The sequence below is a fragment of the Phyllobates terribilis genome, unplaced genomic scaffold (assembly GCF_046119375.1).
Source record: "Phyllobates terribilis strain yellow unplaced genomic scaffold, ASM4611937v1 Scaffold_3__8_contigs__length_932513732, whole genome shotgun sequence".
Classification (NCBI taxonomy): Eukaryota; Metazoa; Chordata; class Amphibia; order Anura; family Dendrobatidae; genus Phyllobates; species Phyllobates terribilis.
The window spans coordinates 694,956,903-694,969,064 of NW_027362763.1; the positions used below are offsets into that span (position 1 = coordinate 694,956,903).

At 41.9% G+C, this 12,162-nt stretch overlaps 1 protein-coding gene across 2 annotated transcripts in view; it reads left to right on the forward strand.

The window, feature by feature from the left end:
- The window catches only part of SLC30A10 (solute carrier family 30 member 10), a 96,436-nt gene extending 87,063 nt beyond the window's left edge, over positions 1-9,373 (forward strand). For both annotated transcript variants that reach the window (XM_073671922.1, XM_073671921.1), the window contains exons 3-4: positions 3,866-4,105; positions 5,692-9,373. In XM_073671922.1, coding sequence (XP_073528023.1) covers positions 3,866-4,105; positions 5,692-6,170 — 719 coding nt within the window. In that variant the 3' untranslated portion in view covers positions 6,171-9,373. The remainder of the gene's footprint in view (positions 1-3,865; positions 4,106-5,691) is intronic.
- Positions 9,374-12,162: the final 2,789 nt, after the last annotated feature.

Consider the following 12,162-nt stretch of genomic DNA (forward strand, 5'->3'; position numbering starts at 1 on the left):
TTACTGTTGACTATGTCAGTGTGGCCTGGTAATCGTACCAGAGGATAGAGAACTGTTAGCAGGGACCAAACGGAATTTTCAAGGGTGAGTTTAGGTGTACAATGAGTCTTTTGCTGAGTTTTTGGAGCAGAACCCACCTAGGTGCACATGACGTCTTTTAGATGATGGCAGAGACGCTTCAGCAAAAAGCCGGTGTCTTTTTTTTCCTGTATCGGCTCCTCTGAGGGTTTTGCAGTCGTTTTAGCATTTTCTCCTTCTCTGGTGTCTGTGTCATTGCTTCTTATTAAGGGAGTGGGCGGCACCCAAAGACTGAACATGTTACTTCTTTTAACCACTTTGGGGTTTTCGAATCTTAAGTAGTTAAAAGACGTAACTAAATACAAAACGTGCGCAGTAATGTTGTTTTGATATTGCTGTGTATTATGTTCATCTTTTGCGGAACTTTTTCAGGCATATTCCGGTCAAAATCCACGTTGTGTGCATATTGCCAGTCTCTGCTTCAAAAACGCCTAGAAAAACTCATTGTGCACATACCCCAAAAAAGGAGCTTATCCTTAACTGGTTATCTTTTTTGATCAACTCAAGTCCAAGGGATAACATTTCTCCTTGTGAAGAGTGACAAGCCAAGCCTGGCATGTCAGAGTGAGGAGACTTATACACCATGCATGCTCCTCTAGGAAATTAAATATGCAAATTGCCTCTTCAGAGAGGAGAGGGCTAGACTTTAGTGCAGCCTATTGGAAGCAGCTATCCTAGAGTTCTAGTCCTCTTCCTCTACGAAGAGACAATTTGCATATTTAATTTCCCAGAGCATGCATGGCATATAAGTCTCCTCACTCTGACATGCCAGGCTTGGTTTGACACTCTACACAAGTACAAATGTTACCTCTTAGATCCCAGTCCAGAACTTCTCACCTAGCTAAATAAGATCTCATACTTTGCACTGATAAGAAGCAACACCTCGAAACGCTGTCTGCCAATTGAGATTCTGGTTTGGCTTTTATCCTATGTCATATTGCAAGGCTCGTTAAAGAGTCGATAGTGACTTGTAGGATCGCTGCTTCCAATAGGTGGCGCTAGAGTTTGCATATTTGCTCTCCTAAAAAAAACTCCATGTACACATACCCTTAGGCTATATGTATATACCCTTCTGCTAGGAAGCTGCCTGCTCTTTATAATTCAGAGTATAAAGTAAAAGACACACGTGGCAGAGGAGATGCAACAATGATGACAAAAGCATAACTGGAGCAGCTTCAAGAAAAAGGCGACTGGCATTTACCCAAAACTGACCCAGAGTCTAAAAGACGCCGTGTGCAGATAGACTTAGTATATAAGTCAGGGGCGGACACAGACTGTAGTGGGCCCCTGTGCAAGAAATTTTTTGCCCCCCCCCCCCTGCCCTTCATAGGGGGCATGAAGGGCCCCCCCCCCGTGCATCTCTGATTCCCCCCACTCCTAGTTAATTAATTGTATTTAAAAAAAATAAAACTTGTTATACTTACCCCCAGGGCCGGCTCCAGGTTTTTGTGGGCCCTGGGCGACAGAGTTTCAGTGGGCCCCTTTAACACATACCATGATTCATGATGCAAAGATACCGCAGAGAAATACATATATATATATATATATATATATATAGTACAAGGCCAAGGATTTCACTTACTACATTACATGAGTGATATCTATTGTAAATTCTACAATAGCTCAGAAACCGGCGAATCCTCACAGTGCACAGTGCAGACCGGACAGTATAGTCCTCCATACAGTATTATGGGCATCATATAATGCTCCATACAGGATACTGACCCCTTATAATGCTCCATACAGGATACTGGTCCCCATATAATGCTCCATACAGGATACTGGTCCCCATATAACGCTCCAAACAGGATACTGGTCCCCATATAACACTGCATACAGAATACTGGCCCCCATATAACGCTCCATACAGAATACTGTCCCCCATATAACGCTGCATACAGAATACTGTCCCCCATATAACGCTCCATACAGAATACTGTCCCCCATATAATGCTCCATACAGAATACTGACCCCCATATAATGCTCCATACAGAATATTGGCCCCCATGTAACGCTCCATGCAGGCTGTTCCCCCCCTTATAATGCCCCATGCAGGATGACACCCCCCTTTTAATGCCCTATGCAGGATGTCACCTCTCCCCCCATATAATGCCCCTTGCAGGAGATCACTTCCCCCCTTTTCAATGCCCCATGCAGTATTGCAGACCACCCCCTCCCTTATAATGCCCCATGCAGGAGGTCACACCCCCCCTCCTTATAATGCCCCATGCAGTATGTCACACAGCCACCCTCCTTATAATGCCCCATGCAGGATGTCAATTCCCCCCTCCCCCTCTTGTAGTGCCCCATGCAGGATGTCACACACCCCCTCCCTTATAATGCCCCATGCAGGATGTCACTTCTCCCATTCCCCTCTTATAATGCCCCATGCAGGATGTCAATTCCCCCCTCCCCCTCCCCCATATAATGCCCCATGCAGGATGTCAATTCCCCCCTTCCCCTCTTATAATGCCCCATGCAGGATGTCACACCCCCTCCCTTATAATGCCCCATGCAGGACGTCACTTCCCCCCTTCCCCTCTTATAATGCCCCATGCAGGATGTTGCACCCCCCTCACCTTATAATTAATGCCCCATGCAGGATGTCACCCCCCTCCCCTCTTATAATGCCCCATGCAGGATGTCACCTCTCCCCTCATATAATGCCCCATGCATGATGTCACCCCCCCATATAATGCCCCATGCAGGATGTCACCCCCCCATATAATGCCCCATGCAGGATGTCACCCCCCCATATAATGCCCCATGCAGGATGTCACGCCCACTCTCCCCCCACCATATAATGCCCCATGCCCCCATACATAAAAAAAAAATCAAATACTCACCTCACTTCTCACCTGATGCTGATCCGGACTCCAGCGTCGCCCGCGTCTTCCCGCTGTGACAGCTCAGGAGAGATCGCGCGCGGTGTAAACATATCACTGCGCCCTCTGACCTGAGACGTCACAGTCAGAGGACGCGGAAGACGCTGCGGAGGCACGGGGAGGGGTAAGTATTGTGCCGGTGCCGTCACATGACCCGAGATGTCCCAGCGCTCAGCATGGGGCCGGGGGCCCATGCTGAGCGCAGGGACATCTCCGGTCATGTGATGGCGGGGGGTCCTGCAGGGGGGGCCCAATGAGGAGACGCACAAGAGGGGGCCCCAACGGGGCTCCGAGGGGGCCCCGACCAGCCGGGCCCCATGCTGGAGTCAGGGCAGTCATGCCCTGATGGCGGCCCTGCTAGAGGGGCCCCCTCTCCCTCAGGGGCCCCCGTTCAATGAACCGCTGCACGGGCGGTAGGTCCGCCCCTGATATAAGTGTTAAGTGCTAAAAGCCCCTTTCAAATCAGTCACATATATGGCTTTTCTTGTTGTTAGTACATTCTGCTACATTAGTGCCCCTATAAGGTTATGTGCACTCATAATGATTTTTTTAGAGAAGAACCTGAGCAGAAACTCTCTAAATCCTCCACAAAAACTCAAAACTCCATGGTTTCCGAAGAAGTAGTGACATAAGCCGGAGCATGTGCACAGCAATGTCATTTTGGCATTGCTGTGAATTGTGTTCATTTGTTTGGCTGCATTTTTTCAGCACTTTTTCAGGTGGATTTTAGGCCGAATATGCCTGAAGAAAACGTTGAGTTCCAAAACCTCCTCAAAAATTGTGGTGTGGACTCAATCGTTGGCCAACTCCATCAGGTCATTTAATGTTAATCTTAACCCAGGAATGTCAGGGTGGCAATATATGTATAATTTTAATTTACTTGGTTTTCCTGTCTTTTCAGGTGTTATGCTTCATGTAATGGGTGACGCACTGGGGTCTGTGGTTGTTGTGGTGGCAGCCGTCATATTTTATGTACGACCACTGTCGCCTGAAGCGACGTGTAACTGGCAGTGCTACATCGATCCCAGCCTGACAGTAGTGATGGTGGCCATCATTTTATTTTCTGCCTTCCCACTCATTAAGGAGACAGCCATCATCCTGCTTCAGATGGTTCCCAAAGGCATCAACGTTGGAAAAATTGGTAAGAATAGTAGATTCCTTCATTCACGTCATTTCGCGCTGTATTATAGAAGCGGTTCCAGGAATTTACCATTTTACCAAAATTACCATTTTGGTGTTTTTTGTTTTTTTTAATTGACATTATTTTTTATTTATTTATTTTTCTTTAAAGAAGCACTGTCAAAGTTTTTATCATCTTAGTATATTACAATCATCATATTATATAGCACTGTGTACTTACAATTGCTCATTTTGCTCTTCTACCCAGTTAATTCTCTTTTCCATTAGGTCTATGATGTCATGTGATTACAAACAGACTAGCTAAATAATTTTAACCTCTATGTAGAAACAGGAAGTCTCTTTTCCCTGCATGAGTCATCATTAGAACTACAATTCTACATCACTGCTAAGTCCCTGGCGGCACAGCTCCACCTCTTCTTCAATTCCTGACCCAGCTGCTCCGCTCCTCCCCTCTGCCAGAGACTTTGCAGTGATATAGAATTGTAGTTCTAATGATGACTCATGATCATCCACTGTATACATTTTTAGTTACCCAGAGATCTTCGCTGCGTGGTTTCTATAGAGGCTCTGTGTCCGGACTGTGAATGAGGCAGCTGCTTCTCCCCTCTACCAGCAGAAGTCCCAGAATTATCTCCTGTATCAGTAACCACACTCTACAGTTGCCTGTGTACATTAAAGGAGCATATGCTGAACCTCTGTTCAGACTATCATATATAGGACCTCTCGCTGACCCCTGAAAATTGATGAATTTATAAAAAAAATAAAATCGGGCATGTTGTTTTCAACATGCCTGATCCTGGTCGTCTCTTTATATTCTACTTATGACTCAATCAACATTGCATCTGTTATTTACAAACAGATAATATACAGTAACACAAAAAAAAACAAAGACAAGTTGATACATATAAAATGAGATTAAAACTTGATCCCTTGGAATCAGATCAAAAATATAAGATATGTAATGTCATTTATACAAGCATTTCCGTGTAAGAACACAAAGGCCCATAGAGCACTGCCAGCTGCGGATACATATACGTTAGGCACAGACAAGCAGAGAGCTAAGGAAGAATATCATTTCGGAAAATAGATATAATCTCCAAGCACATAATCCGCTCCTGAGCCGCGAGGGTCCGACAAGAAGACTTTGCTGTTTGTGTAAAACTTAGAAACAACAATTAATCAGGATATCAGCATCTAATGTGGGTGATTTACTCAGAAGCTTCCCATCACAGTAACAGAAAGTAAAAAAAACGAAAAAAAATCACAGTTCTCAGCTTCGGTTAGTTCAGTGATCCTGAGCACAATTTAAAGGGGAACACCTCCAAAGTCTGAAATCGATAAATCTTCCTTTTCATTGATGAGAACTCATCATGGTACTCTTGTTTAGTGGGTTGGCCCAGTACATATTTATTTGATCTCTTAGGTATAAAATAGTTTAGCATTTAATTTAATTAAATTTTTATCCTATTTTTATTATTTTTTTTACATTTAAGTTAAAAAAATATATCAAATTCTCATCTTGCCTAAATTTTTTTATACAATTTTTTAATTTGTTTTAAAAAAATTTTTTCATTTAACATTCTGCAGGTGAAAAAATTTCCGTGGTACCAGGGGTAAAAAGTATCCATGAAATTCACGTTTGGGAGTTAGCCAGCGGGAAGAACATCGCAACGCTTCACGTGAAGTTTGAGAACTTTGAAGGCTACTCCTTGGCCAATCACATCATTCGTAAAATCTTCCACGCAGAAGGCGTCCATGCCGTCACGCTTCAGGCTGAGTTTACAGAAGCCAAAGACATCTCCTTGGCATGCACTGCTCCATGCATATCCAAGAAATGCGATGCGAGCCTGTGCTGCAGCCAGGAGCTGGTACCATTTGGCGAAATGGATGGCAAAGCCCTGAGGAAGGGCAAGACCTCTCAAGTATGGTACAAGAGTAATGACATAATTACCGATGTTGAGATTCCAATTGAACCCTCATATGAAGAGACTCCGGAAATCAAAGTGATTGCCAATGGCATAAGTTCAGAAAATGAGTCTCTGAATAACAAGGCCACCCGTTTTTAGACTATTGGCATGGACTGGAGGCCAACATGAACCCCTGAGGACCAAAGTGACTTTCAGATCTACAGTGCATGTTTTGATGTGGTCTGTGCTGGGTATCTCGGTTTATTTTTCCGTTTTAACAAATAGACATCAGGGCCGACAGCATGAATGTGTTAGGATCGTAGAGTCCGCTGAATGTACTAATATTGGTAACGCACAAATATATGTTTTAGTACAGCATCACAATGTCTCATTGGGTAAATGATGGAGGATAAGCCCTAAAGAGGGCAAATCGTAAGAGCCACCTTGTCATCCACTCTAATCTCTACCAAGTTTTTAGGGACAGATTTTAGAAACTTCCCATAAGGGGGTAAGAAAACCTATATTCATATACACTATAACTGACTTACTATAGTGGGGTTCTGCTTTTCAATACCCCAATTTATTAGCCATATTAGGACCATCTGTAAAGAGTGACCCTTATGCTGGAGGTCCTAGCATGTCAGTTCTTCATTTGACCTGCGGAGGCGCTGCAGGAAATGGAACACTTGCTATCTAAGCTTATAATTGAGGGACTGTACTCACGAAAAAGGTTTGTCCATAGCTGATTACATCTTTAAAGAACAACTCCAATTGATAATAGTATCTATAGATTAGTAAGCTTTCCTAAAGCGGATGGTAAAACAGTTTTATAAATATTACTCCCATCATGCCTCATGGTAGAGAACAGATATTAAACGCTCTTTTCATTGGGAGGGGCTTTCTACTGTGCTGACTGTTGCCTCCTGCTGGATAATGTATAGACTGCTAAGAGGAAAGCAGAAAACAAAGGTCTTTATCAGTACTGCCCCCTATGAACAAGAATATAACTACTATAGTACTGACCCCATATGGAAAATAATATAGCTACAATAATACTGCCTCATATGGACAAGAATATAGGTATTACAATATTTCCTTTGGACAAATATGAAAATATAAATATAAGAATATAAATATATAATATAATACTGCTCCCGTATAAATGAAAATATGGGTTTGGCTGTAGGAATACTTTCAGATTTTATTGAAATTGATTTTTAAATGGACTATATAGTTCTTGAATAACTTGAAAGAGGAAGTAAAGATTTTATCAGATTTTTTTTTTCATTCATTATTACTTAAATATATCAGGGCTGCTATAATGCACAATTTTTTACGTCACAATCACTTTTGGGGTGTAAACTCTGTTGCTGTGTATGTTAGTGATTGATGTTCCTAACTAACCATTAGGTATCTATACTATATATTTCTCATTTATTATTGTTTAGAATAAATAATTAGTAATGAAACTTATAGATTAATTTTTTTTAAAAACATTTTTAAATAACTTCATATTGAATTGTGAGTCGATTGAGACGATCTCCTGTCTGCTGCTACAAACCGCATCTCTTGGTTTGGAGGACCATCATGAATTACATGGACACCCCATTGATTTAAAGTGTAACCTTTATTTTAATTTTTTTTTCATAAATTAATAGTACACATGAAAATAATCAATTTTGTAATATATTTTATTAGAGAAATTCCGCTTCTTTCTTCTTCTGGATTGATCTTTCACTGGGAGATGACAGTTGGTACACATAACATTCTATGGAGAGGGGAGGGGCAGACACAGACATTCTACTGCAAGTTCTCCTGCTGCAAGTTCTCCTGCTGCAATTTACACTTTAAATAATAGCTGTGTAATGCTTAATTTCTCCTGGTGTGGCGCTGCGGAGAATTGAAACTCTTGTTGCAAGGTTTCTCTTCAAATTATATCTGACCACTGAGGTTTCCACCAATAGGTAATCCGGTGATCTACCTATCATGTGACCCAACAAATAAAAGGGATTGTCCAAAATGTCTAACCCCTTTAAATCCCCAGCAATTGACACTGGATTATATTGTATATATTTACACCACTATCATTAATGGTCTGCAATCTGTATATACTTGCGTTTTATATTTTCACTGTATTTGTCTTCAGACAGAATGTTGTTATTATTTCTTTGTTGCTTCCATCACATTTATGGAAAATGAAATAAATTAACCATCCCCCCCCAGTAAATATTATCATGGCCTAAAATGTATAAAGCATAATATTAAAATGACCCAGACAGAATCACTTTATTATTTTTAAAGGGTTTCTCCACCATACCCTAAAGGTGTGCCACAAATTCCATAAATATCGGAAATGGTTACTAAGCTATAGATTATAGACTTTATCACTCTGATACTAAAACTGTTTTTGTTGCCTATGGCAACCAACTCAGACCAACCAACTCGGCTTTCAAAATTTAAACTGCTTTAGAAATTTGAAAACTGAGTTCTAATTGGTTGCTAGGGGCAACAATGACAGTTTTACTGTTAAACAGTTTTGATGAAGTAAGTCTCATATTTTTTGGGGGATCTACTATAATTAAAGGGCATGTATAATATTGGAAAATCAGAAACAGTGCCATCCGTATCCAAGACTTGTGCCTGATATTTCATCTCAGCCTTTGTAAATCATGGACCATCCCTTTAAGTCCGACAATAAGCATAACATAGTGCCTTCTCCTTTATTAGAAGAGCCCCTTCTACATGGTACCACATCGTGTCTTGGATGGTAGAGTGTCCACGTCATGGGAAGGCAGACTTTCTATACTGAAATGTTAAAGGGGTTGTCCAAGTTTAGCACAAAAGTCTGCAGTCACGCAAGGAGACTGCAGAAGTGTGAATCTTCATATCGCCCAAGGCGTGTGCGGTCAGGATTCTCTGGGGTCATGTGACTGCGAGTATGTGCATACTCCTGGCTACATTCCAACTAGACGTGCGCGGCCTCACTCAATTCAAGTGTATTGAACGAGGCTGCTGCCGTCTAGTCTGAATGTGTCAGGAAGTATGTATATTGCATACTTGTGGTCACATGACAGCCCGATCTCGCCGCCGGCATCAGAGAATCCTAAGAGTGTGCTTTGTGAGGATTCACAAGTCTGCAGTCACATCACAGACTTTCGTGCCAAACCTGGACAACCCCTTTAATATATACACTGATATACTAGCCCACTATCATAAAAACAAAATAAACAAAATGTAAAAATTTGACCAATTTGGATCAATTCTTAGTAATCATAAAGGTGTCCTGCTGTGAATAACTTCTGTATCTTCTTTAAGGATATTTTGGGACTTTGATATCAAATCAGTAGGCATCTAACGCCCATCATCCCCACCGTCCAGCTGCGGAGTAGTTTTATGCATTTTCTAGTGGCTATTCTTGGTATTGCAGCTCAGTCCCACTCACTTGAATAAGTCAGTGCTAAAGAGAAGCTGTAGTTCCAGGCATGGCCACTACAAAATTTATGGTGCTGTGCCTAATAAACAAACAGGAGGCGCAGTATCGGAAGTCAGATACCCACCGATCTGATGATATTGATGGCCACCGATCTGAAGATATTGATGGCCAAACCTAAGGATAAGCTGAGCTCTTAACTTCACCTATCTAACACTGTAATAGTCCCTGCAGCTCAGTACAGTAGATCAGTATTCCCTCCAAAGAGACGTTTTGGATCTTGATTTTTGATTTCAATGTAAATTAGTAAGTTAATGTAGTGTTAGTGTAGGGGGAACAATTGGGGGAGGAAGGTTGAACTTGATGGACCCAGGTCTTTATTCAACCTACGTTACTATGTTACTTTGTTCCCATATTAATAAAGAGCAAACGGCAAAACTGGAATAAAATAAGACTGTAAAATGATCTGAGAACAGTTGATGGCAACCTACTTGGTGATGGTTTCCACCTAGCAATTTTTTTTTAATATTTAAAAAAAAAAGTTTTAAGTGACTCCAGTAAAGCAAAAAAATCATGAATATATTTCCTGAGAAAGAGAATATTTTAAAAAGATCAAAAGAAAAACAACCCCCCCAAATAAACAGCAACAAAATTTACTAGATCTGTTATAATGTAACTTCTGTTGTACATGTGTGACATTGTATTCTCTATTTTGCGTGTACTGTGAATTTTTTTCAATGACAACATTGTACTTTTTGAACATTGATATGAAAAAACTGAACAAATGAAATAAATTGTTTATTTTTGTAACTTTCTGATTCTGTCTTTTCTAAATAGTTTAATGCAAAGGTTGATGTAGGATGTTAGAAGATTTTGCCTTCTTAAGGGTTCGCCTCTCCATTTCTAACCCCAGGGCTTGATGTCAGTGGACATTACACAGCTGACATCAAGCCCAAAACCATTACCCCGCTTGCCAACGCACCAGGGCAAGCAGAAAGAGCCAAGGCTAAGCGACAGAATTGGTGCATCTAATGGATGTGCCATTTCTGGGGCAGCTGAGGACTGGTTTTATTAGTCTGGGAAGGGGCCAATATCCATGGCCCCTTCCCAACCCATTAAGATCAGCCCGCACTTGTCTGTTTAGCCTTTCCTGGTTATTAAAAATAGGGGAACCCCACGTCATTTTTTTGGGGTCCCCGCCTTTTAATAATCAGCAAAGGCTACGCAGGCAGCTGTGAGCTGAAATTAATAGGCTGGAAACCTTTATGAATATTGGCCCCTTCCCAGAATAATAACACCAGCCCCCAGCTGTCTGCTTTCCCTCAGCTGGTTAATAAAAATAAGGGGGACCCCACACCATTTTTTCAATTTATTTATTTAATGCGCTGATTACTACTATTGTCAGCACCCCCTGGTCTCCCTGATCGCAGGGAGAACAGACGAGGATGATGACAATTGTAGTCAGCTAAAGTTAGCGCTATTCCCAGATGGCGGTGCTGACAACAACTGTGATCAGCGTCGCCTGGTCTTGCTGATCGCAGGAGACTAGGTGAGGATGGTGATAGTTGTAGTCCGCAATCAGCGGCTGGGAAAAGTGCGAACTGTACTGCTTTCCCCAGCCGCTAGAGAATTTAATTTGGGTACGTGTCACACGGATGTCATCCGTGAGTCATCAGTGTGCACATGTGCGGCAAGCATTTCTTCCGTGGTGCTAGAGAAAAAAGGACAAGTCTGCGGGTTTTTCACACGGACTGTGACCAGACATCTGAGCACCAACTTTGAATACAATGGGTGTGCGTGTGTCTGTATTTGTGGACCTTAAAAAAATGGACCCCATATGAACATAAAAAACGGATGTGTGAAGGGGGCCTAAGTCAATTTTGCTTGGACTGTACCTTTAAATCTGCCCGATTACATTCATATCGAGAAAGTCAGACGATAAGCAATAGGAAAAGTAATTAGTTGTCATCTGTCTCCTGTACGTACAGATCGCTAGTGGCAATGAAGAGAGAAGAAACTGATAAGCGGCCATAAATAGCCGACCTGATCTGCACAGACTTGGATCATACGTTCTATAAAATCGCATTGTACGTTCCCATTAAAAATCAGTTTTCCTCACTGACCCCCATCTCTCTACTGAGATCTTATATGAGCGCAAAGAGAAACGATAGCCAAGTCATGAAGTCATTTACTTGTTATAATGAGGGTAGAGGGCAATAATCCAATGGAAATATAATGAATCTGTATCAAGACGACACCACCATCAATGGAAGAATGGAAAGTTCCAATCATCGAGAGCTCCTTCATCTATTATCAGGCCCAAATGGGTTATTACATGATAGGAGTGGACAGACCCTCGTAGGAAGAGAATTCTCTGCTCACAGGCAGAGGAAGAACTTGAAGATCCTGGGCCCCAAGGCAAATTATGTCACAGGGCCCCCACCTATAGATAATACTCATGACTTGGCAAAAGGGCCATTTTCCCCCCTAAGGCAACCCAACCAGAATGTAACATCTACTGCGGCACCTATTGTTGCTAGTTCCCAGTCCATGCCCCCAAAATGTCAATTTATCATTGTTTGTGAACCCAACACATCAGTGTGATTGTTACAGAAAAAAGTGTCAGTGCATCAAGTCCCGGGAGCCCAAAAACTACAAAGAGGGTATATCTCTGCCATGGGAACCCCAAATCTCAGTATCATTATCCTGTACCCAAAGTGT